The sequence below is a fragment of the Patiria miniata genome, unplaced genomic scaffold, assembly GCF_015706575.1.
Source record: "Patiria miniata isolate m_02_andy unplaced genomic scaffold, ASM1570657v1 HiC_scaffold_6, whole genome shotgun sequence".
NCBI lineage: Eukaryota > Metazoa > Echinodermata > Asteroidea > Valvatida > Asterinidae > Patiria > Patiria miniata.
Genome location: NW_024037073.1, coordinates 22,773,519 through 22,801,065, shown reverse-complemented (window position 1 = coordinate 22,801,065; position 27,547 = coordinate 22,773,519). Strand labels below are relative to the sequence as shown.

At 39.3% G+C, this 27,547-nt stretch overlaps 1 protein-coding gene and 1 pseudogene across 1 annotated transcript; both read left to right on the top strand.

The window, feature by feature from the left end:
- LOC119742673 overlaps positions 1-10,763 on the top strand; it is a 30,677-nt pseudogene extending 19,914 nt beyond the window's left edge.
- Positions 10,664-16,211, top strand: LOC119742674 (intraflagellar transport protein 56-like). Its single transcript, XM_038218827.1, has 5 exons — positions 10,664-10,768; positions 12,708-12,774; positions 13,747-13,853; positions 14,565-14,689; positions 15,572-16,211. Exons 2-5 carry the CDS (start codon positions 12,714-12,716, stop codon positions 15,684-15,686), a joined length of 408 nt encoding a protein of 135 aa, XP_038074755.1. The 5' UTR covers positions 10,664-10,768; positions 12,708-12,713; the 3' UTR covers positions 15,687-16,211.
- Positions 16,212-27,547: the final 11,336 nt, after the last annotated feature.

Below are 27,547 nucleotides of genomic sequence, written 5' to 3'. Positions count from 1 at the left end.
TGGAGTATCATATTCAGGATCTGCAGGTAATTCTGTAGGTTGTGGGTTCGAGTCCAGCCTGGGGTCATGGTGCGTGTGTCGTGCACATGACATTTTGACACTCATTGCTTCTCTCCACCCAGGAGTAAATTTTGTTTTACACTTTTTTTCACCAATTCATAGTGAAAATGCTGCAGTTACTGTCAATGCCATGAACAAGGTTGGAATTCTGAAGAACAAAATGCAAGTTTTTGGTGAGTTTCTTGAATGTTTGTCCTCTCTTTGTGACCGTTTTTCAAAACCGAGCTTTGATAAACCAAAAATGCATTGACGGAAGGAATGTATAACATCACATTAGAAACAGAATTCGCTCATTTTATCCTTTCATTCCTAAATTTTCCATTTTCAGGAAAGAAACTGATGGAGTATATTCTGAAGCAAGTTGTGACATTGTCAAATGTTGCGCCATCAATTAACGCAGCTAAAAAGGTACTGTCATTCTCCATTAAGTCTTAATTTACAGGTGCAAGAAGAAATGATTATATTTCAAATTATGCAAGTTTATAAGTTCATAAATATACAACGTTTGTTTAGGCATGGAAAAGTTATACTGGGTGAATAACAGCATAAATTGTAGGCATAACTTGTATTAAAGCTCCTTGCTGCACTGACTGCTCATGATCTCCCTATAATGGACACATCCTCTGTTAGCAGAGAATAACGTGTTAAGCACTAGGACAAATTCCATAGAGCTGCTTTTAAGCAGAAAAGATTGCTTAGAAATTTTGTTTGCGAAAAATCAGCTGGGAAACGGTTTAAGCAAGGACATTTTGACTGATAACCTGTTGTTCCTAATAACAACGTGTATTTTTAAAGCGCTACCCCGGTACATCATTATTACCCTGTTAATTGTGCCAATGAAACATTTCAAAGACATTCTCAGCCCCCTGGGGAGTGTGTAGCTCGATGCTGCCTTTTCGGCACAATGCAGCTAAAATCAATCACAATAACCACCTCTGCCCTCACAGGTACCCATTTACTCCTGGGTGGAGAGAAACAATGAGTGACAAAGTGCCTTGCCCAAGGGCACACGCACCACAACCCCAGGCTGGACTCGAACCCATAACCTGCAGAATTACCCTAAGACCATGAATTCAATGCTCCAGACCACAAGGCCACAGCACTCCTCAGCAAAACCTTTTTTTGTGCGTTTAGTGAATGAACGTGCTAACATCTTCTTTGCAGTCGCAGTCAACCACCGTTGGATTCGAGGTGCTACCCAAGAGCTCTGAGGAGCCGTCCAATCCCGTAGCTGTATACAAGAGCACACTGGCAATACTGAAAGCACTGAGTGGGCCGTTACTTAGCCTCAAGACAGAGGGTAAAAACGGAGATGAGAACACTACGCTGATGGCTATGCTAGGTAGGGACAATCTCATTAGCAAATTGGAAACGGCTTTTGTTTTTTTCCTAAGAATTTTTTTTCTTCCTTTTATTCTTTTCCCCGATTTTGTCTATATTTTGTGACAACATTTATTGACCAAATTATTGTTGAAAAGCATACTTGGTTTAAAGATAATAATAGCACTAAACTCCCTGTGAAATTATTCTTTCTGGCATGCTGTCATTTTGAAGAAAACAATATAAGAAGGTCATTTCCAAAGATGAGTCAAGTGACGCATTTTTGGAAATTTCCGTTTGTAATAATAATAATAATAACAGGTTCTTATATAGCGCTTTTAACTAAGATCAAAGCGCTTTACATTATTATTACCCCTAATCATTGGGCCAATTAAACATTCCATATACCATCTCAGCTCCCTGGGGAGTATACAGCTCGATGCTGCCTGTTAGGCGCAAGGAAGCTAATTCAATCACAATAACCATCTCTGCCCTCACATGTACCCATTTACTCCTGGGTGGAGAGAAGCAATGAGTGACAAAGTGCCTTGCTCAAGGGCACACGCACCATGACCCTGCCAGGACTCGAACCCACGACCTGCAGCTTTACCCACAGACCACGAATCAGTGCCCTTAACCACGAGGCCAGTTGGTTTGTAGTTGTGTTTGTAGTTGGTTTGTAACACGCACACGCTCGCGCGTTGTTGCTATTACTCGTCAGGTTCAGTTGCGCGACATCTCATAGCTGCAATCAGCTGAATGAGAATGTGTCCCGGATACTGATTTCGGGTGCAATTCAAAATATGAATGGGCAACTTTTGAATTGAAATGAAGATCCTAGAATATTGTTTTCTCGAAATATACAGCATTCACAGAGCTAAAACTTCATCAGGTCAGTTGTAAAGCATCTGTCTATAGATTTTGAGCACTTTTGTTGTTTCAAATGAAGCAAATTGCAACTGTTCTTATGAATGAAAGGTTTGCGGAAACACCTTGTGGGAATAAGTTTCTCAAACTAAAGAGAATGGTCAGAGCACACTGACCAGAACGTTGAGTTTATACATCTGGTTCTTTCCAGAACCATTCACTTTAGTTTGAGAAATATATTCCCACATGGTGTTTCCATAAACCTTTCATTCATCTCCACCATGCAAAGCCTCAAATCTTACTTTCACATGATCTACTCTGCCTTTAATTGTAAGAGATCTTTCTGTCTCTGATAAAACAAGTGTCGGTGTGTACCTGACACCGTGCTGGAGCAAAATTTGTCCTTAAGAAAGTTTCTTATTAAAGAGATCTTTCTGTTCCAGGGTTTATTGCAGAAACTGCTTCTCCACTGCTGACCTACGCCAGAGATGTCAATGTCCATTTTGCTAACAAAAAGGTATAAACAATATATTTTTTTTAATGTCTATTATTTTTTAAAATCTTGTGGGAACATTTCTTGAATAGCAACAGTTGGACTGTTTGGTCCCGTCTGAATCTTTGGTTCATCTCATTCACATATGACCCTCCAGCAAACAAGTCGGAAATTGTACGGCCGTATTTTGAAATACAACCTGTAATACATAGAATGTTGATGATATTTGGGAACTGAAAAAATCAATAGCTCCGTCAGATTTTGTCCGATTCCCATATTCTATACATCATTGGAAAGTTCATTTAATGTCCTTTCCAATAATCTCAAAATCCTGGTTTTCAAAAATTGGCTCTGGTTTTGTGCTGGAGGGTGACACAATTATTGTGGAATGCATCAATAAACTGCTCTGAACTTTGGGGTGAGAAGCGTTTTTGCCTTCATGACAAGGACATTCTAGTCTCTCGAAAGCCTATGATGAAAACTTTTTGTAAATTTTCCCAGAGTGGACTTAAACACAAATGCTCCTGCTTAATGCAATACTACAGCAATCCACCATATTCTGCATATTTTGAATCTTCATCAATTTTTAACCTCTTCTTCAAACTTTTGTTCATGGATGTAGTCCAGTCCATCACAAGTCCTCCAGTCCCAATTCAACCCACAAGCAATTCACAAGAGTTTTGACAGAGGCATTCCTTTATTGTTCATCCACTGTTACTTGTGACTGGACTTGTGACTGGACTTGTGACTGGACTTGTGACTGGTCTTGTGACTGGACTTGTGACTGGTCTTGTGACTGGACTTGTGACTGGTCTTGTGACTGGACTTGTGACTGGTCTTTTGACTGGACTTGTGACTGGACTTGTGACTGGTCTTGTGACTGGACTTGTGACTGGTCTTGTGACTGGACTTGTGACTGGACTTGTGACTGGTCTTGTGACTGGACTTGTGACTGGTCTTGTGACTGGACTTGTGATTTACTTGTGGCTGAACTTGTGATGGATTTGACTTCATTCCTGACATTTTTTTATGTTCGGTTTATTTTATTTTTGGAAAGTGTCAAGAGCTGATAGTTGAAGCCCGCAAGCTGATGAAGAGAGAGCTGCACAATACAAAGAGAGTCGGTACAATGAAGGTTGACAACAAGGACGTCAAAGATCAAACACAAGATGCCAAGGTTCGAATTTGTTGGAAATTGTGCGCTTCAAGACTAAACTGGATATGATTTTGTCATTCTAATCAGCCTTTAAGAGTTCTTGCAAGTTTAAAACATTAATTGAAATATTTATTGTTGAAATGTGTTGAATGAACTTATCGTATTAAATATGAAATTTCACTTATGGACACTTGCAATGTAATTTTTTTTTACTTCTTTCAGGACAAGTGCCACGTGAGTGAGGGTATCTTTGCACTGCCTGAGTGTGCAGTCAGTGAAAGCATAGAGTGTCTTGTTAATCTAGCCTACCAGACATTACAAGAAGCTGCTAGTAACACACCACAATGGTGAGTTGGACATAGATTAATTTAGGGGGCTTAATCATCCTTGCTCGCAACAGAAGCTGAATTGTGAAGGACACGGCTACAACGTGGTTGAGCCGAAGGCATGTTATGTACAAGCGCCTCAAGCAGCCATCGTATGACCCTCGTGGCACAGGAGAGAGTTAATGAACAACTCTACTCACATATTACCCGATCCGGGAATCGAACCCAGGCCACAGCGGTGAGAGGCAAGTGCTTTACGCACTGCGCCACCCATGCCAACTGCCTGATCTGATCTGTTTATAGTAAAGTAAAGTCTGTTGTGAGCCAATATGGCCCATCAGGCCACCATTTATCTATGGTTTCCTTTGCATGAAACGACCGGGAATATTTCTATTCACCCTGGATGGGATGCTGGTCCATCTTAAGTTACTCCTCAGCTAATGCCGGTACCCATTTGTACTCCTGGTTTAAGAGAGTCAAGTGGGGATGAAGTGGCTTGCCCAACATATGACCAGCGACTGAATTCAAACCCACAACCCTCTTGCCTTTTGTCCAGGCAAATTGAATTGTGTTGAACATTTTGTAGGTCAGTGTACGCAATATATTCAACCTCAACCCACATAGTGTAAAGGATTTTTGATAATGTCTTATTTTTATGTTTGCAGTGCCATCCAGCTGTTCTACACAGTGCGAAACATGTTTGAGATATTTTGTGATGTCGTACCCACATACCACAGAGATAGTCTGGTGAGTCAACTTCTGGACTTTTTCAAACGGTCATTTAGTAATACTGAATTTCATTATCATCTGCTAAACGTCATAGTTGCTCAAAACAATTGGTCTGAAATGCATAGATAGGTGCTCAAAGATTGTATTAGAGATTAGTCATGTACCATTAGGGGAAAAAAAGAAGACTTTTTCAGTGTGTAGTTTTTCTTCAAAATGATAACATGCCGGATGTTACAATTTTTCAGGTGCACCACAAAGTGACAAATCGTCTATGGACTTTGTGCACACGATACATCACTTTGTGGGGCAACTGACACATTTTATGGGAAGATTTTGTACCATTACTATCCTTTCACCAAATTGATTTTTGTAAATAAGTTGGCCAGTTTGTTTTCAAACAAATAAATTAATACATAAATCTGCCTCCAAGTCTGTGTCATGAAAATGTGAACATGTAGTGAACATAGTCAGAAGTGAACCTGAGTAGTCACTTAAGGCCTTTTTACACTAGAGCCTCTCAACCCGGGTTGAAAATCTCAACCTGTAAACTGTGATCCAATGAAGATCCAAATTTTGCAAAAGCAAATTCTACTCGTGTTTGAAATACAATAACCAAATATGAATTCACAAGGTCGTAACTCCATTCTGCAACAAAGTCATATCTCGCGCGAGTAAACACGTTGTATCTCGAGGTCCATTGACTTTGTGTGTTACATCAGGGTTATTTTTAAGTGAGATACAACCTTTTGACATTCTGAAACTCGTGTTTCACGAACGGCCCATTTTAGGAGATACGACCTTGTTGCACAAACACGACTAATTGCTAACTTGGGTTGTTAATGGCACATAGGGACATTTGCAATTAAACTGAAACATACCTACCAATTTAATGCTAGATTTGACCTACCTCGCTACGCCAACCTGACAACCTACCGCTTTAACTAGAAAATCCTAGCTCCAAGTGAAGATAGGACCGGTACCAAATAACCTATGAAACTATTCTGCCTGACATGGTATCATTTAGAAGAAAATAATCATTGAAGGTGCTTTTAGAAAGTGTGCCCGCTGGCACATATTTTTCATGTGTAAGCAATGAAATCCAGTTATGAGACCCCTAAAATTGTGCAAACATTTTCTCTGTTTTTCGGAAATGTATAGTATCCACTGAGCTGAAACGTCAACAAGTTTGTTATGCACCCTTTTCATGATTGAGCAATATTATTGATTTGAATGAAAACAAACAAAAAATGCACAAAAAAACAAATGTTCCTGTGTACAAAAGGAAGGATGAAAACAATGAAGAAAGTTATGTTGATATTGTCTTCAACTTACACAACAGAAATCTTGACATTTCTTTTATGTTTTTTTTAATTTTTCTTGTGAAACAGCAAAAGCTACCCCAGGTGTGCGCTCTCCACCTCAACAACTGCATGTACATCGCCCATCACCTGCTGACTCTAGGCCATCAGTATCGTCAATCCTTACCCCCGCCCCTCTGTGACGGCACGTCCACGTTTGTCGACCTCATCCCTGTCTTCAGGAAGCTGGCATCCGAATGTTTTTTGGCTCAAATGGTAAAAAAAACAGCAGCCTATGTTTTCTCATTTGTACCGAGTCAACACAGCCTGGATGTGTCGGGTTTCTACTGTACCTCCTGATATTTCAGTGGGACTAAACTTCAGCACTGAGTTGATTTTATTGGTCTAAAACTGTTATCCCGTTGTTAACCCTAGCCCTGCCAGATGCAACACAGTGCATCAGATGCAAACATCTGTGGGACCTTGCTGCACACCCATTCTGGAATTTGTATTCTTGTGGAGACATTTCTTTGTTCTCGTGTAGTAAAGTTCTCGAGTTTGAAATTGAAGTTTCAAAATGCTCTTATTTTAACCAGAATTAATTTCCTGGGCTGAAATTTGGACTAAATATCCCTGTTCTAAAACTCTTCCATTTGCGACACATCAACCTACCTTGGAAATTCCTAGTTTTTGAGTAAAATCCATATATTTATTTCGTGAAATTCTTGTGAAGACGTATTCATCTATAGAAATGTTCTTGTGGAGACGAATACAATCTTTTGTTCCCTATTGTGTGCATGTCTCCTTAAGGTAGTAAATTCCAGCACTGAGCCACCAACACCAGTGCATAAACGGCCAATTCTGAAACATTGAGAGTTAGTCCCATTGAGCAATGCCACAGTGGTATCCTGCTGCAGTTGGTGACCACAGACTCTGAGGCAGTTTAGCCTTGAGATTGCCAATCTGATGGATCTTGCTACACTGAGCAGGGTGGTAGACAAGTGTTGCATGTTGCTGCGTTTAGCAGGGTTTCTAGCCACAATACCCTGGAGGGTTAGGGTTAAGGCCAGTGTATCCTTCTTGGCTACGCCAATCCTATGTTTTGACATCACAACAGGTATTCATCCCACAGATTAAAAAAGTTGCAACACCTTTCAACTGCAGCAAATTTCACTTTGAATGTTATGTGAAATGTGCATTTCACTCACATTCAAGCGAAATAAATAAACTCTCCTTATCCTGTATTTGCATTACCGCTTCTATGTTGCAGAGAATTCAGCGAGATCAATTAGTGGAGAGTCTGTCTGGTGCTGAGGGCTTTGACCAAGTAGCGACTGACGACAACTTCTTGGCATGTGAGAGGGCCATTTAACAAGTACGTTCGGCAATAATCCAAAATTTTAGGCCAAGTGAAAAAAAATGCCAGGGCCCACTTCCTTTTTCCTGCTTGCTTCCTTTGTTGTGTTGTTTTTATTCATACATTTACAAAATAATTTACAAATGCATTGTCAAATGTATTTGTTTTTAAAGAAATTTGTAGAAGGGGTCACAGCTCCTTCGGAGACAATTTTGTACCAGCAAAAGAGTCAAGAAAATGGATCAATCAATTCATCATCTTGGAAAATCAACCATCTTGGGAGGGGGGGGGGGTGCCCGCCTCCTTAATTTTTTTCAAAGGGCTCGGACGATAAACTATTTTTGTTTTTTTTACTCGTCCTTATCTCGGACTTGGATTTCCACATAAGAATATTCAAATATTCAATTTTGTTGATAAAAATGAAGTCAAAGTAAAGTTTCACCTCTGCCTTTTTGGCTAGGAATCTTCCCAAATCCTTTAAAGAAATCCTCCATTTTGCATTTCTGAAAATTACAGCAGAAGCAATGTTGTATATTAAGCCTTTAACAGGCACGATTTTGTCTGAAATCAGACCTTTTGAATCTGAGAGAAAGACATTACCGGTCTCGAAAGGAATGCATCTTTCATACCATATATCCACTTTTTAAGACCTGTTCTTTTGAAATTGGCAATCTCATCCCTGTCTTTATCCCAATGCAGGTTGTCCATCAGTTGGGTCACCTCCAGCGAGTCTGGACCGACATCCTCCCCAGTAACATCTTCACCAAGGCCATGTCTACACTCATCAACACGGTACTCATGCACATCGTGGAGAAAGTCTCGTCACTTGAGGTGAGAAGATCCCTCAAGTATTTGACTGTTTCATGCAGGTATGCCGTAAAGAACACACAACTGATTGAATTCTGTGCAAACCTCTGGCGTCTTGGCATGGGCGTCAGGCGCCGTTGGCAATGCATTAGATTGTCCCTCCCAGTGGTCTCCCTAAACTCTCCTTTTGAAAGTGTGGAGGTGGTACTTGTGCATGGAGTGCATAGGCTGCCAACAAATTCCTAACTCAACATGTCTTAGGGACTATTGTTAAGCTGTGGCAGGAGCTTCTACATGTCACTTGGTGGTCAGTTGGTCAGTTTGTTTGTCTGTCCCCAAAAATTGACCAAAAATCGTTGACCAAAAATTGACAAAATACCATGCCGTTGTCAGTAAATGCACTCTTGACGAAAGTTATCGGAAAACGAGGTTTGTCTCGATCGATGCGTATGCGCATCTATTTTGCATATGTCTGTCCTCGGAAAATTGAGCAACAAAGCTAGCTCCCTAAGTTTCCAATATAATGTAACTACAACATTTTCGCAAACAAAAACAGTGATATAGTTAACAAAAATTGTTTGTAACATTTTGTAAAGTTGTTTATGAAAATTTTGTAAATGGAGGCAAGATAATGCTTAATAATGTTAACAGTCACGTAGTGTGTAGCCCGCTATTTTGATGGGAAACTTAGGGGGCGTATTTTTGGTCAATTTTCAGCTCGTGATTTTCACGTGAGACGGCTGCCCGGGCTTGTGTTTATGCACAATCATTTCATGCAAGGTGACCAGAGCTTATTGTGCACTCACACTTATTTCGTCTGTGATATCCTTGTGGAATGCCGCCACTAATTGGTTAGAACATTTTTTTTTGTTGCTCAACGTGACAGGACATCTCAGCTGATGATGCGCAGCAGTTACATTCGTTACTCTCGGGACTGCAAGACAGAATTCCACACTTGATCAAACCAGGAGAAGATGAGGTAAGAAAGCAATTCCTGAATCTAATTTGTTTGTTGTTGCAGAATTTGTTGATAAGACTTTAGGTGGCCCACGAAGTGATGTATATAATGCGTCTAATAATGCACAGTATCTTGCTTTGTGGACACAAAAAAAGAGAGAATCTTTGGGGTTTTTATTCGGTGTGTAGCAGACTACTCCATGAACCTTATTCACAAGGAAGCCATTTTGTTGTGTTCCCTGAATGTGTTTCATAAGTTGTGAGCTGTTGAATGGGATGGTGCCTAACTATTTATGCGTTCCAAGCCTCACTTTCATTTTTGTTTTAAATGCGGCTTAAAACATTAGGGTATGTTTAATCACAAATGTTAAATTATTCATCAGAGCAGACTTCTATTAATTTGTAACGTAATGCTTTCAGTTCTCTACACAAGTTCCCAAAAATAAAGATTTGACCTCATTCTCAATTGAATATGGCCGACTCATGAATAAAGCCCATAGCTTAGAAAAGTATGCAATCTCTGTAGATATTGTTGCGTAGGATGGACATCGCTCATTGCTTGAGCGGTACATGATTACCATTGCTATATTGTATTTACCCACTGTAAAGAAGGTTGACTTTTGGTTTTTGGATTGATGCATAGGAACCAGTTTTGATGCAGAGTACCGTTGATCAGCGGACGTCATTCAGCGAGTTGCTGTTTTTGTTAGACGCTAGCATGCAAGATATTGTTGACAGGTGGGCGGAGGGCAAGGTGAGATACAACACAAATAGGATTCAAATTATAAGCTGGAAAATTCTTTCAGGTTGAACAAAGAAATTGACTGGAGTGGGGTTTGGACCAATGACCTCCGGATTGTCGTTCCAGTGCTCGATCAACTGAACTATCTAGCCCTATGCTGGCAGTTCCCCATTTGTAATAAAAAAAGTTGTATCTTGTCTGAGTGATCCCCGTTTGGTATTTGTAGGTTTGCAGCATTGCTAATGTTGCTAGCATCGTGACTTGGGGCGTGATCCCTGGCTACATGGCATATGTAGGATTATGGCTTCTGACTAGCACCCCTTGAACAAAGACATTGACAAACCACCAACATAGGGCTGGATAGCTCAGTTGGTAAGAGCACCGGAACGGCAATCCGAAAGTCACAGGTTCAACCCCTGCTCCAGTCAATTTCTTTGCTCAACTTTAAAATTAAAAACATTGTTTATGTTGGGAACTCCTCTTCTTGTCTAGTTGCTCTTTAAACATTTGAGACTGTGATTCTCTCCGTCATTCCAGGGACCACTCGCTTTGGTGTTCAGCGCCAGTGACGTGAAGAGCCTGATACGGGCCATCTTCCAGAACACCGACAGACGAGCCACAGCGCTCGCCAAAATCAGATAGGACCAGCCGGGAAAGTAAGCTGAGTTCAAGGCATATAGGATCATTTGCCATTATTTCATGAACTGGACCAAATTTAAGGGCTAATAATTTATAGCTGACATCGTTCCACTGAGATGTTCACTGTATTGTGTCTCCATGCTGAAAAACCACGAAAAAAAGCTGTTCTTTTTCAACCCTCAAAGTGCAGTTTGTAGAATCTGTGATGCATAGAACCCATAGGTCACAGGGTGTGCCTGAGTGCCAGCTCTGTCAGGGGAAAGTAATGCACAGATATATGTAGTGTACCCGAGCATATGCATGAAGTCAACAGCCAACTGGCAGCTGTTAAGTGGATGTAGTATTTTAGGTAAATGTCTGTTCTCAGCGATGGTTGGGTCCATATGATAGGCAGAGTGTGATATGGTCCATGGTATATGAGATATTATCTTCAAATAAACTTGAATCCTCGATCCTGATTGGTGAATCCATGGCAACAAGCCGTGCTACATATAATAATGTAGCACGGCCACAGTCCATACTGCACTCCGCATATTGCACTATTCTAAGATGCGCGCCATTCCATACGAACATGAACAGCGGCATGTGTGTTTCATCTTACTGTGCCTCAAGTTTGCTTAAAGATAAATTTGTTATCGCGCTCACGCTCGTGGAACACAAAAAATGCAGTGCGTCTGTGTCCCACATACCACTCAGCCGAATGTGGGACACAGACACACTGCATTATTCCGTGTTCCACTCGCACTCGCGGGATAACTAAGAATACCACATTGTTGCCATGGATCAACCAATCAGGAACTAGTCATGGCGCCTTTCCTTTGCAAACATCAAAAACCAAAACTGCCAAGTTATTATGAAATATCTTGACTGTTAGTGAATAATAGTCTCAAGCATCCTGTGAAATCACGGCACCTGGTGTGCTGTCATTTTCAAGAAAAGTGGAATTTTGTATCAATTTCCACCGATGGTCGGCCCTGTTTGAGAGAGAAGCTCGACTTTCTGTCTGTTCTCATCCATATACTGTTGCCGTATACCTAGATGTAGAACAAAAAGATATATTGCAATAGCTTTTTTTCCCACGTGCTGCATCTCTTTGGAATTCCTTGCTTGGTGCTTATTTCCCTCCAACCTATGATCCATCCTGCTTCAAGAGGAGTGTGGAGTGCTGTGGCCTCGTGGTTAAGGGCGTTGGGTTCGTGGTCTGCGGGTAAAGCTGCAGGTTGTGGGTTCGAGTCCAGCCTGGGGTTGTGGTGCGTGTGCCCTTGGGCAAGGCACTTTGTCACTCATTGCTTCTCCCCACCCAGGAGTAATAGGCTATCAGCTTTGGTCCAAAAAATGGGCCACCGGTACCAGACGATTGAAAAGAGCAATGCTCATAGCGATTTTTTGAAAGGCATATCTAGAGTTGGAGAATGTGTGATAGCTTTGCAGTGTGAGTGGTGGCAGTTTTTTGGGTGTTATCACTTTTGATTTGTGTTTTCATTCAAAATGGCCGTACGTCAATATGCTTGAACCAAATAAATTATATGTGGTAATTACAAGCATGTTTTGGCCTCCATTTTAAAAAAGAAAACGAGGGATAGTACCCAAAAAGCTGCCACCGCTGCAATGCTATCGCATATTTTTTGACTAGAGGGGTGCATACCTTGCCAAAAATCACAATGAGCATTATTCCCCTCATTTGATACTGACCAAACCCCCACACTGATGGCTTATAAGTGGGTACCTATGAGGGCAGAGATGGTGTGGTTGATTTAGCTGCTTTGCTCTGACTTGTAGCCCTGTATATCTGGAGTGGCTTTTAGCCTTGTTCAGGGCGAATAGGCATAAAAAAAAAACAAGTCTAAAACCCAGATGGGGATCTTTCTGTGCCTCCTAGACCACTGTTTTGGTGGGGAACACTTGGTTTTACCATGAATTAATTGGAGTGGGGTAATCGTTTCTCTTGTTTTCCAGATTTTTATGCTCATTCAGAGTGAGAAGATCAAGAATGACTACACGTGTCTCTGGTTGGCAAGATGCTGTGAGTATTACCGTCAGTTGTTAATGACATTTCTTCTTCCAACTTCAAAGTTGCTAATTATGGGAATGAATCTACCTGTTATGCCTCAACTCATAATGTATTGACCATGCACTCACAATTGTGACTGCACAACCAAATGTCCAACTAAAGTCACGACACGTCGCGTGCATGCATTTCATGTACTGCTGGAAAATCCAGAGTGGCATTAGGGAGATGCACATGTTGCCCATGTGTGAGGTAGACTGAAGGGTCTCTAACAATGACATAACCAGCATGCAATCATCGCCCTGATCGTATATTAAGGACGTGACTTGGCGTTTCATTGTGTAAACGTTAAGCAAATATTTTAAGAACCGTTTTTAACGTTTAGCAATTGACAGTGGCTTTTGCCTACCCATTATGTCTGATCTGCAGACCGGCGTGATTGACATGATAAATCAACAATGGTTGACATAGTAAATAGCGGGCAGTCGTTGATAAAGTAAACATGTTCTACCTGTTCCCCAAATGTAATCAATTATGAGGTGCTTCTAAGGTTTTGTAAATTAAGTAGGTTTGAAAACAACGTTAATTATTTGTGCTACATATATGTGTGGTTGTCTCAAAGGAAGATCGAGTGAACGGAGATCCCTTTTATATAATTCGGGTTTTGTTTAAATGTTTTGAAAAATTAGTAAACGGAGTAAGAAGTTTTTTTGTTTCATACGTGTAAACGTCACATCTTAATCCTATATTTGCCATGTTGGATTTGTTCTATCACATTTCAAGCAGATTGTACGACAGAAATTTGCCACATTGAACATCCCTCTTGGCTCCCAAATATTGTACACAGTTACACTGAGCATTCCTGGCCAAAAATTGCTGAAATGAGCATCCACTGAACCGAACCATCTTTTGTGGACCCCAATGTGTTTTCTTACAGCAGTATCCTATGTATTTATAACCTTTCTTTGTGTTGTTTTTGTTGTTCAGACATCATGAATCGTAAGGCCAGACTAGCCTGGGAGTTGTACCTTAAGATGGAGACGTCTGGCGAATTGTTCAGCCTGCTGCAGCTCATTGCCAACGACGGCTACAAGGTAAAACATCATCCCCTATTTTTGTCCGTTGTATGTTTGGTCAAGATTTTGGCATTAGCCCCAAATTAGTATCCAGTCACTCAATCTCAACCTGCAGCCAATTTCTCGAAACAGATTTGTGACTTCGTCCAAACGCAAATGGTAGAGGAGACATAAATCTAAATATAACGCATGTGTAGAAAAGAATGCAGTATGCAGACGCTACTTCAGCGGTTGTGTACAAAGTCTATGGAGAGTCAAGAAAACTTTCCAAGTATTTCTGAACCAAATTGGAAGTGTTTCTCAGTCCCAGATTCATGTTTGTGAAACATTTTTGCAATGACTGATCTTTATTGAGATGATGTGTGAAGACAAAAGTGGCGTCAGGTTGCAACATTGTTTCCCACGTGTAAAATCAACGAGAATACGAATCCCCGTCAAAAAAAGAAAAAAATGACTCGTTGCACATTTACCACTTTGTGTCATTAGCTTGAATAATGAAGGATGCACTTTTGTGTCCCAACTTTGGTAAGCATGTAGAGGGCATCATAAAATATAAGAATAGCCAAAAATCCCAAACTGCTTAAAATATTGATTTTTGGACAATTTCAACACGGTGGGATATGATCGAAAAATTCAGGCTTTCTAAACTTCTGTTTTTTTTGCTCGACCTCAAATTGTAATTGTCAAGGTCTCCTCTCAATTTTCATATTCCAACTTTTCTGTCGGTAGATGGGCCAGTTCTACTATGCTTTCGATGTCCTGGAAAGATTGGACCCCAATCCTGAATACTGGGAAGGCAAGCGAGGGGCGTGCGTGGGCGTATTCCAGCAGATCATTGCTGGTCATGAACCAAGGTGGGTGTCATCTCTGTCAATCAGCAGTGCACACTGACCAATTAGATCTCAAATTCTGGTCAGGTGACTACAGTACATCAATCAAACGGTGCACACTGACTAATCAGATCTCAACCTTTGGTCAGGTGACAGTCAGGTGACCACAGTACATCAATCAAACAGTGCGCACTGACCAATTACATCTCAATTAGTATATCACTCCGGTGCTCTACCAACTGAGCTATCCAGCCCAATGTTGGCGGTTCCCTAATTGTCAATGTCTCTGTCAAAGGGGCGCTAGTCAGAAGCCCTCAACCCGCATATGCCATGCAGCCAGGGATCACGCCCAAAGTCACGATGCAGACCTGGGAAATATAAAAACGGGGATCACTCAGAGAGGATATGGCTTTTTATTACAATTTTTCATGAATACTTTTCAACTTCTTAGCCCTCTAGTTCAAATTCATTGATCTTTATGGATTTTTCCTTTTTTCCCCGAAATTCTATAAACAGCTTTCATTTTCACTATTAGGTTTTGCCCTTCACCGACTTATAAACACTGTTTACTCAGTGCGTTACCTCCCGAGTTAAAGTTGGAAAAGATCACTCGGTTGGGACTCGAACCCATGACCTCCTGCTTTCTAGTGCAGACATCTTACCACTGGACCACCAATCTCGTAAGCTCGGTGGTCGAGTCATGGGTTCAAATCCCACCTGAGTGATTTTTTTCCAACTTTCACTTGGGAGGTAACACACTGAATATACAGTGTTTATACGTCGATGAAGGGCAAATCTTAATATTGAAATGCATCACCCCATCTTGTTAATAGCATTCATTTGTATGTGCACAAAACCCAGTGAAGTTCAAGCCACTAGATTTTTGTCATTTTTTTTCCTCTACAGAGAAACACTGCGAGACATCCTCCAAATCTTGCGCAACACCGGTAACCCGCAGATGGAATACATCATCCGTGTCATGAAGAAGTGGGCCAAGGACAACAGGGTACCAGTTTCCTGAGGGGGTCCCTATCCTAGTCTTGAGATTGTTTAGATTTGAACATCCCAAATGTCCTGCTTCGCAAAGGGATTTTCCAAAGTATTTGTTCTTCACATTGGGAAATTTGCCTTGAAATATTTCTCTATTTAGCTTTGGCAGGATGGTTATGCAGGAGAAAACAACAGTTCTGGAGAGAGGCTTAAGTCTCTCATGGCATAAACAAAGTAGGCTTGCCTGGTTAAGCTGGACTGTGTGACTCAGTCGGTGACTCAGTCAACAACTCAGTGACTCGATCAGCGACTCAGTGATTCAGTCAGATTCAGTCAGTGACTCGGTCAGTGACTCGGTCAGTGACTCGTCAGTGATTCGGTCAATGTCTTGGTGAGTGAATCACTCAGTGACTCATTGAGCAACGTGGTGGCTGTCATCAACTCAGTGACTTGGTCAGTGACTCCGTCAGTGCCTCATTGAGCGACTCAGTGACTCAGTCATGCAGTGACTCGGTGACTCGGTCAGTGTCTCATCGCGCAGTCAGTGACTTGGTCAGTGACTCAGTCAGTGACTCAGTGAGCGACTCAGTGACTCGGTCATGCAGTGACCCGGTGACTCGGTCAGTGTCTCATCGTGCAGTCAGTGATTCGGTCAGTGACTCAGTCAGTGCCTCATTGAGTGACTCAGTGACTCAGTCATGCAGTGACCCGGTGACTCGGTCAGTGTCTCATCCCGCAGTCAGTGACTCGGTCAGTGACTCGGTCAGTCAGTGATAATAGTGACTGCCTAGATCAGTTGATACTCAGTGACTCGGTCGGACAGTCAGTCAGGCAGCATTGAAATATTCATCATAATTATGAATGTTCACGTCACAAATGTTGCTTACATGTAGGACAACTCTGCAAGTTTGTTTTCTTGGAGTTTCTTGGGCCTGTTTAGAGACAACCCAACGGCATGAAAATAGGCCAGGAATGGTTATTCAAGGAGGGGGTAGTCATCTGTATGTAATGTAATTATACTAAATAATGGTTTATATTGATATAAATATACATGTACAAGTTTTCAGAGCACGTTTGTCAAGCAATTTGGGTGTAAGGTCCAGAAGGAATGAAACAAATTGAAAATAAGTGATTTGAACTTGGCCCATTTTCATAGCGCTGCTAAGCACACAATTTCTGCCAGCAGAGCCTCTCTGTCTATATTACGGAGATCGTAAGCAGTAAACACAACAAAAGGCACGCTAATACCTCAGAGGAACAATTTAAGTTACCGTAAGCAATAAACTCAGCAAAAGGCATGCTAATATACCTCAGAGACAATTTGCTTAACTTACCGTAAGCAGTAAACACAGCAAAAGGCATGCTAATATACCTCAGAGGAACAATTTGCTTAACTTGCCGTAAGCAGTAAACACAGCAAAAGGCATGTATACCTCAGAGGAACAATTTGCTTAGCTTTTGACGTGACAATGTACATGTAGATCTCAATGCGTGCTGATGCTGAGCACATCCATGCCATGAGTGCTTAAGGATAGTACAATGTTCTGCTGTAGTAATGAGCACAGCTTTTCTGGTAACTGTTAAGCAGCGCCATAAAATTGGGCCCAGATTGTATTCAAGTCCCGAGTCCACACAAATCCTTGAAAGTCAATCTTGTCATCCATGTCCCAAGTCAGTTTCAGAAATTTCAATCCAACAGAATCTTTCTCAAAGGCAATCTATCACATTGTAAATACTATATTTTTTTCATGTACAATATTGGGAAAGAATGTTGCAACCTGATGCTGCTTTTTCTTCATATCATGTCAGTGAAGTCATTCATTGGAAAAATGATGATAATAGACATGAATCTGGCACTGAGAAATACTTAAGAGAACATTTTCTTGACGCTCCATACTTAACGCCGCTGAAGTGGCGTCAGGTTGCAACATTCTTTGCCAATATTGTGTGATAGTCTGACTTCATTTCTTTATTTCATCTGTAAAAACATTAAATGTTTACTGCCTTTCTTTAAAGGGAAGATACAACATTTGCAAACATCACAAAACGAAATGATCAAATTATCACGAAATACCTTACTGGATTGTTGGGGAATGACAGTCTAAAGCATCCTGTAAAATTGTGGCTCCTGATGTGCTGACATTTTAAAGAAAAATGGTACTTTTCCAACGCTGGTCGGCCGACCAGCATTGGAGAAAACTGGCAATTTTTCAAAAATTGCTCCCAATTTTTTTATAATTAGTTATTTTCTTTGCAATTGATTACACACCTGTGAAGAGGTATAAGTCTGCTAGACTGATTCTCTGACTTTTTGATTCCCCAAAGTCTATTAGTTGCTCCGTTTTATCTTATAAGTGGGGTCACCAGACTGCAAATACATGACTGGTTTTCTTGGCTTTTCCAGCATCTACAAGCCCAAACGTGAAAAAAGTCATTTTAACAATGTTTGCTAAAACATACTAATCCTCCAAATCCATTTATTTCTGAAAATTGCAGCGAAGCAAATGTTGTACATGCCCTTTAAGTCTGATAAATATTTTCTTGCAGTGTAAATATTGTGTAGGTGAATTTTAAAAGTAAATGTGTACTTAAAATATTGTTGGAATGCTGTGCATAGTTCTTTGAATAAAGGATATTAAATCATCACAATAAATGAAAGTGAAAAAAAATACCTGTTTGTTATTGTTTTCTTTGTTTTCTTGGAAGTTTGTTTGGGATTCTGAAAACAAAATTTCAGTTTATTTAAAAGATAAGTTCAGTAAATTTATGTTTGGGCATGGAGCTATAAAAAGTTGGGAAGGTAAGAAAAAAAAGAATAATATAATTATGGTGGGACTCGAACCTGAGTCGCCTGATTGAGAGTCCTACGCCAGTCCACAAGACCATTAAGGCACTCGAATGTTATACTAGTTCTGCTTAATTACAATTGTAAGATAGGCTTATCGTGGCTTTTCACGTTGACGCCCATGCACGCTTAGACGTAAAACACAGTCTGACGATGTAAAACATTCGTTTGATTTTGGGTGTAGCTGTTCTAATTGATCTAAATGTAATTGGAAAATGGTAAAGGGTGTCAACTGAACTAAACTCCTGAAATTCAATGAAATAAAACTCGTACAATCTTTGGTTTCAGTACGAAACACACGTGTTCAACGGATGCAGAGAAGCCTATTTCTTTTGTTAAATTCCTTTGTTGAATCTGGCGTTAACAATAAAATGTTTCCATTGAGGGAAAAGGATTAAACGCCGCGATCTTTTTTCACGCTTGAGTGCATCTGAATGGGGAATATTGAAGCGGAAAATCACGATTTACAGCACTTAGGCAGCATTTTATCCCACATAATGATACTTTTTGAAGAGGAAATTGCATACTGAATACATCTATAGTTTCAAAATTCAAAAATTCGCCGTATTTAAAAAGTCGAGGAAATTTTTTTGGAAAAATTTCACCAAAACTTTCCTCATCCTAACGTAGGCGGCGCTATATATATATTTCATTCTCAGTGCGCACATTGTTAGCGCGATAGCCGCCGCCCGATCTGTGTATCACCTGTTTACCCAATCTCATTTTAGCATCACAATTTCAATTTATCTCACGAATAAAAGTTGAATAGGTCTACAACTAAAACAATAGATAATTAAGGTAAGGTCAGTGAAAAAATGCAATCCGAATAAAAGTCAAATGTAATGGAACAAAAGTGACCCGTATAAGGATATTAATAAAAGGGCCCCGGTACATGAGCAAGAGGGAGGCGGGAATTTTTTTGTCGTGTGAGATGGGGGGGGGGGGAGGGAACAAGCGAAATATATTTATTAAAAGTCGTAAGTGGAGAAATGTTTTTTTAAATAAAAGGGCTATAAACTGTACATGTATTCAAAAAAGGAAGCCAGCCCCGCCCCCATCCCCTTGCAATGCCATACACACACGCTAATGCGCTAGCCAACTCTGGATACGGTGCACGTGCGAGAATGAATATAAATAGCGCCGCCTACGTTAAGACGAGGAAAATTTTGGTGAAATTTTTCCTAAAAAATTACCTCGACTTTTTAAATACGGCGACTTTTTTAATTTTGAAACTATAGTTGTATTCAGTATGCAATTTCCTCTTCAAAAAGTATCATTATGTAGGATAAAATGCTGCCTAAGTGCTGTAATTCGTGATTTTCCGCTTCAATATTCCCCATTCAGAGGCACTCAAGCGTGAAAAAAGATCGCGGCGTTTAATCCTTTCGCCTCAATGGAAACATTTTATTGTTAACGCCAGATTCAACAAAGGAATTTAACAAAAGAAATGGGCTTCTCTGCATCCGTTGAACACTTGTGTTTCGTACCGAAACCAAGGATTGTACGAGTTTTATTTCATTGAATTTCAGGAGTTTAGTTCAGTTGACACCCTACACCCTTTTCCAAATAAATTTAGATCAACTTGAACAGCTACACCCAAAATCAAATGAATGTTTTACATCGTCAGACTGTGTTTTACGTCTAAGCGTGCATGGGTGCAACGTGAAAAGCCACGATAAGCCTATCTTACAGTTATATTTAAGCAGAACTAATCGAGCATTGAGCTCGTGAATGGTCTTGTGGACCGGCATAGGACTCCCGATCAGGCGACTCAGGTTCGAGTCCCACCATTATTTTATTGTTACTTAATTTTCTTCCCTTTTTTTTTTTACATTCCCGAGACATAAATTGACTGAACTTATGTTAGAAAAATTGAACTGTTGTTTTCAGAATCAAATATAATTAAAAATATAAATATTTTTTTTTTATGTATATTCCTCCATGATTGGCCGCTGAAAACTATAGGAGAGACAAGTTTGGAAATAACACAGTGTTTCCTGAAAAGCATTTGAAATTTTGATTTTTCAACTTCGTTTAACAGTTTATATGAAACTTAACACAGAGTTATCACTGACTATGGTATTATTCTCGAACTAGTTGCAGAGCATTACACAAAATAAAACATATTTAACCCAAACATTTCACGCATGTCAGTACTGCAAGCGTAGAGTTTTAAAAACCAATGATATAGGCCTAATTTGTCTATTTGTCTAAATCACCTGGCCACCGTTCAATTTAATGCGTTACTTAATTTTTGAGATAGTTTGTCGTCAAGGACTATCGTTTTCGAGCAAAAAGTGAGAAAAATGGTATGTTTGTACTAGGACTGCATCCTATCGCCAACTTTTTCTCTGCGTTGACACCAGACACTGTTGAGGGAGAGAAAAACAATATTTTGTCTAAATCTTCTGTCTAGTTTGTCTATTTTTCATGATAAATCACCTGACATTCGTTCAATTTAATGCATTACTCAATTTTTGAGATAGTTTGTCGTCAAGGACTATCGTTTTCGAGCTAAAAGTGAGGAAAATAGTATGTTTGGACTGGGACTGCATCCTATCGCCAAGTTTTTCTCTGCGTTGACACAAGATACTGTTGAGGAAGAGAACAAGTATATTTTGTCTAAATCTTCTGTCTAGTTTGTCTATTTTTCATGATAAATCACCTGACCACCGTTCAATTTAATGCATTACTCAATTTTCGAGAGAGTTTGTCGGCCAGGACTATCGTTTTCGAGCAAAAAGTGAGGAAAATAGTATGCTTGGACTGGGACTGCATCCTATCTCCAAGTTTTTCTCTGCGTTGACACCAGACACTGTTGAGGGAAAGAAAAACAATATTTTGTCTAAATCTACTGTCTAATTTGTCTATTTTTCATGATAAATCACCTGGCCACCGTTCAATTTAATGCGTTACTTAATTTTTGAGATAGTTTGTCGTCAAGGACTATCGTTTTCGAGCAGAAAGTGAGAAAAATGGTATGTTTGGACTGGGACTGCATCCTATCGCCAATTTTTTCTCTGCGTTGACACTAGACACTGTGGAGGGAGAGAAAAGCAATATTTTGTCTAAATCTTCTGTCTAGTTTGTCTATTTTTCATGATAAATCACCTGACCACCGTTCAATTTAATGCGTTACTTAATTGTTGAGAGAGTTTGTCGACCAGGACTATCGTTTTCGAGCTAAAAGTGAGGAAAATAGTATGTTTGGACTGGGACTGCATCCTATCGCCAAGTTTTTCTCTGCGTTGACACAAGACACTGTTGAGGAAGAGAACAAGTAAATTTTGTCTAAATCTTCTGTCTAGTTTGTCTATTTTTCATGATAAATCACCTGACCACCGTTCAATTTAATGCATTACTCAATTTTTGAGAGAGTTTGTCGACCAGGACTATCGTTTTCGAGCTAAAAGTGAGGAAAATAGTATGTTTGGACTGGGACTGCATCCTATCTCCAAGTTTTTCTCTGCGTTGACACCAGACACTGTTGAGGGAAAGAAAAACAATATTTTGTCTAAATCTACTGTTTAATTTGTCTATTTTTCATGATAAATCACCTGGCCACCGTTCAATTTAATGCGTTACTTAATTTTTGAGATAGTTTGTCGTCAAGGACTATCGTTTCGAGCTAAAAGTGAGAAAAATGGTATGTTTGGACTGGGACTGCATCCTATCGCCAATTTTTTCTCTGCGTTGACACTAGACACTGTTGAGGGAGAGAAAAACAATATTTTGTCTAAATCTTCTGTCTAGTTTGTCTATTTTTTATGATAAATCACCTGACCACCGTTCAATTTAATGCATTACTCAATTTTTGAGAGAGTTTGTCGACCAGGACTATCTTTTTCGAGCAAAAAGTGAGAAAAATAGTATGTTTGGACTGGGACTGCATCCTATCTCCAAGTTTTTCTCTGCGTTGACACAAGACACTGTTGAGGAAGAGAACAACAATATTATGTCTAAATCTTCTGTCTAGTTTGTCTATTTTTCATGATAAATCACCTGGCCACCGTTCAATTTAATGCATTACTTAATTTTTGAGATAGTTTGTCGACCAGGACTATCGTTTTCGAGCAAAAAGTGAGAAAAATAGTATGTTTGGACTGGGACTGCATCCTATCTCCAAGTTTTCCTCTGCGTTGACACCAGAAACTGTTGAGGGAGAGAAAAACAATATTGTGTTTTAATCTTCTGTCTAGTGTGTCTATTTGTCATGATAAATCACCTGGCCACTGTTCAATTCAATGCATTACTCAATTTTTGAGAGAGTTTGTCGACCAGGACTATCGTTTTCGAGCTAAAAGTGAGAACAATGGTATGTTTGGACTGGGACTGCATCCTATCTCCAAGTTTTTCTCTGCGTTGACACTAGACACTGTTGAGGAAGAGAAAAACAATATTTTGTCTAAATCTTCTGTCTAGTTTGTCTATTTTTTTATGATAAATCACCTGACCACCGTTCAATTTAATGCATTACTCAATTTTTGAGAGAGTTTGTCGACCAGGACTATCGTTTTCGAGCAAAAAGTGAGAAAATTAGTATGTTTGGACTGGGACTGCATCCTATCTCCAAGTTTTTCTCTGCGTTGACACCAGAAACTGTTGAGGGAGAGAAAAACAATATTTTGTTTTAATCTTCTGTCTAGTTTGTCTATTTGTCATGATAATCACCTGGCCACTGTTCAATTCAATGCATTACTCAATTTTCGAGAGAGTTTGTCGTCAAGGACTATCGTTTTCGAGCTAAAAGTGAGGAAAATAGTATGTTTGGACTGGGACTGCATCCTATCGCCAAGTTTTTCTCTGCGTTGACACTAGACACTGCTGAGGAAGAGAACAACAATATTTTGTCTAAATCTTCTGTCTAGTTTGTCTATTTTTCATGATAAATCACCTGACCACCGTTCAATTTAATGCATTACTCAATTTTTGAGAGAGTTTGTCGACCAGGACTATCGTTTTCGAGCAAAAAGTGAGAAAAATAGTATGTTTGGACTGGGACTGCATCCTATCTCCAAGTTTTTCTCTGCGTTGACACCAGACACTGTTAAGGGAGAGAAAAACAACATTTTGTCTAAATCTTCTGTGTAGTTTGTCTATTTTTCATGATAAATCCCCTGACCACCGTTCAATTTAATGCGTTACTTAATTTTTGAGATAGTTTGTCGTCAAGGACTATCGTTTTCGAGCTAAAAGTGAGGAAAATAGTATGTTTGGACTGGGACTGCATCCTATCGCCAACTATTTCTCCGTGTTGATACAAGACACTGTTGAGGAAGAGAACAACAATATTTTGTCTAAATCTTCTGTCTAGTTTGTCTATTTTTCATGATAAATCACCTGACCACCGTTCAATTTAATGCATTACTCAATTTTTGAGATAGTTTGTCGACCAGGACTATCGTTTTCGAGCAAAAAGTGAGAAATATAGTATGTTTGGACTGGGACTGCATCCTATCTCCAAGTTTTTCTCTGCGTTGACACAAGACACTGTTAAGGGAGAGAAAAACAACATTTTGTCTAAATCTTCTGTCTAGTTTGTCTATTTTTCATGATAAATCACCTGACCACCGTTCAATTTATTGTGTTACTTAATTTTTGAGATAGTTTGTCGTCAAGGACTATCGTTTTCGAGCTAAAAGTGAGGAAAATAGTATGTTTGGACTGGGACTGCATCCTATCGCCAACTTTTTCTCTGCGTGTTGATACAAGACACTGTTGAGGAAGAGAAAAACAATATTTTGTCTAAATCTTCTGTCTAGTTTGTCTATTTTTTTATGATAAATCACCTGACCACCGTTCAATTTAATGCATTACTCAATTTTTGAGAGAGTTTGTCGACCAGGACTATCGTTTTCGAGCAAAAAGTGAGAAAATTAGTATGTTTGGACTGGGACTGCATCCTATCTCCAAGTTTTTCTCTGCGTTGACACCAGAAACTGTTGAGGGAGAGAAAAACAATATTTTGTTTTAATCTTCTGTCTAGTTTGTCTATTTGTCATGATAATCACCTGGCCACTGTTCAATTCAATGCATTACTCAATTTTCGAGAGAGTTTGTCGTCAAGGACTATCGTTTTCGAGCTAAAAGTGAGGAAAATAGTATGTTTGGACTGGGACTGCATCCTATCGCCAAGTTTTTCTCTGCGTTGACACTAGACACTGCTGAGGAAGAGAACAACAATATTTTGTCTAAATCTTCTGTCTAGTTTGTCTATTTTTCATGATAAATCACCTGACCACCGTTCAATTTAATGCATAACTCAATTTTTGAGAGAGTTTGTCGACCAGGACTATCGTTTTCGAGCAAAAAGTGAGAAAAATAGTATGTTTTGACTGGGACTGCATCCTATCTCCAAGTTTTTCTCTGCGTTGACACTAGACACTGTTAAGGGAGAGAAAAACAACATTTTGTCTAAATCTTCTGTGTAGTTTGTCTATTTTTCATGATAAATCCCCTGACCACCGTTCAATTTAATGCGTTACTTAATTTTTGAGATAGTTTGTCGTCAAGGACTATCGTTTTCGAGCTAAAAGTGAGGAAAATAGTATGTTTGGACTGGGACTGCATCCTATCGCCAACTATTTCTCCGTGTTGATACAAGACACTGTTGAGGAAGAGAACAACAATATTTTGTCTAAATCTTCTGTCTAGTTTGTCTATTTTTCATGATAAATCACCTGACCACCGTTCAATTTAATGCATTACTCAATTTTTGAGATAGTTTGTCGACCAGGACTATCGTTTTCGAGCAAAAAGTGAGAAATATAGTATGTTTGGACTGGGACTGCATCCTATCTCCAAATTTTTCTCTGCGTTGACACAAGACACTGTTAAGGGAGAGAAAAACAACATTTTGTCTAAATCTTCTGTCTAGTTTGTCTATTTTTCATGATAAATCACCTGACCACCGTTCAATTTATTGTGTTACTTAATTTTTGAGATAGTTTGTCGTCAAGGACTATCGTTTTCGAGCTAAAAGTGAGGAAAATAGTATGTTTGGACTGGGACTGCATCCTATCGCCAACTTTTTCTCTGCGTGTTGATACAAGACACTGTTGAGGAAGAGAACAACAATATTTTGTCTAAATCTTCTGTCTAGTTTGTCTATTTTTCAGGTTAAATCACCTGGCCACCGTTCAATTTAATGCATTACTCAATTTTTGAGATAGTTTGTCGACCAGGACTATCGTTTTCGAACAAAAAGTGAGAAAAATGGTATGTTTGGACTGGGACTGCATCCTATCGCCAATTTTTTCTCTGCGTTGACACAAGACACTGTTAAGGGAGAGAAAAACAATATTTTGTCTAAATCTTCTGTCTAGTTTGTCTATTTTTCATGATAAATCACCTGGTCACCGTTCAATTTAATGCATTACTTAATTTTTGAGAGAGTTTGTCGACCACGACTATCGTTTTCGAGCAAAAAGTGAGAAAAATAGTATGTTTGGACTGGGACTGCATCCAATCTCCAAGTTTTTCTCTGCGTTGACACCAGAAACTGTTGAGGGAGAGAAAAACAATATTTTGTTTTAATCTTCTGTCTAGTTTGTCTATTTTTCATGATAAATCACCTGACCACCGTTCAATTTAATGCATTACTCAATTTTTGAGATAGATGTCTTCTTTTTACTCAAAAGTCGGACATCTGTGTTGACGCGGTACGAGTAGCGACCACTGTGCATGTGGCGCGCCCTCTATTGAAAGATTGGCAAAAAATGATACTTTTTTTATCAGTTAGTCGGTGATTTTTTTGCCCAAATCTTCAAAATAATGTGCTTGAATGTTGATAGATACTCATCTGATATCGAAAGAGGTTTTGGAGTCGTTTGGAGAAAAGTCTTCTTTTTTTTGGCCACGCATTTGAGAGAAACAAAATAATAAAAGTTAATTAAACTCAGAAATATTTCAAACGTCACACCCTATACACAGAGCTTAGTAGTTGCACTCTGCAATTTTATTCAATCTATTCATTCCAGAAACCTTAAACTAGAAATCATTTGAATCATAGCAAGAAATAAAACAACAAGACAAACAAATCCAGTGTTAACCTTGTAACAATTACTGAAAAAATGCAATCATTTCCAAAAACCAGAGCGTGAATTTGGACACCAATATTTGTTAGACAAAATGAAACAATGTTAAAACAAATTATACTGTCACATGCAGTTCAAATTTCCTTTCGTAACTTTGACTGAACATACTTGTACATACTTTGAGCAGATCTATTGATATTAAAGAGGGCAATAACGTCTAAGTTTTGCAGTTACTAAATCGGACGCATGGCAAGTCTGTTCAAATAGATTTATGGTCTACTAGTATTTTTGAAGTTGAGTTTAAGAGTACATGTTGCATCAATAAACTGCAGGCTGGTAGACATTTCTGAAAAAGCAGGTCAACAATGTCAATTCTGAGTACTGAAATAAAAAATATGTCTCTAAATCTTTGAACATGGATTTTTATCAGTGGGGAAATAATGGATAAGTTGAACATAATTTTTCAATTTTCTTTTCATAATGAGGAGAAAAACATGTTTTGCATTCAAATGTTTTTGTTTTAGACAGTTTCATACCCAGTTGAAAGGAAAGAAAGATACTTGAAATGATATATGATAATATTTGACAAACAGTGCAGCTTAATGAGAAATGAAAGTAACTATTCAGCACTTGATTACAAGTACATATTATTGAGAATATTTTAGAAGGATTTCTTAAGAAAACATGATAAAGTTCTAAGAAAGGACTTTTGTTTTAGAGAAATCGTCTTTTGGGAAAATTTTATTAAAAATGTATTCTATTTTAATTCTGGCAAAATTGTTTAAATTGCTTTAAACTTACAGGATACTTGTCTGAGGCCAAAAAAATAAGTCTTCGGTTTCTGGTACGGAGCTTGCCCAAAAATTGGTGCAGCGACGCAGCATTTAAAAAAAAAAAAATTTTCTTCAAATGTCGGTGATGACTGCAAATGGTGACCGACTAAATTTAGTGCAAAATATATGTGAGCCTGCAGAGGCCACATAAAGCTTTTGCTCGATAGTAACCCCATCT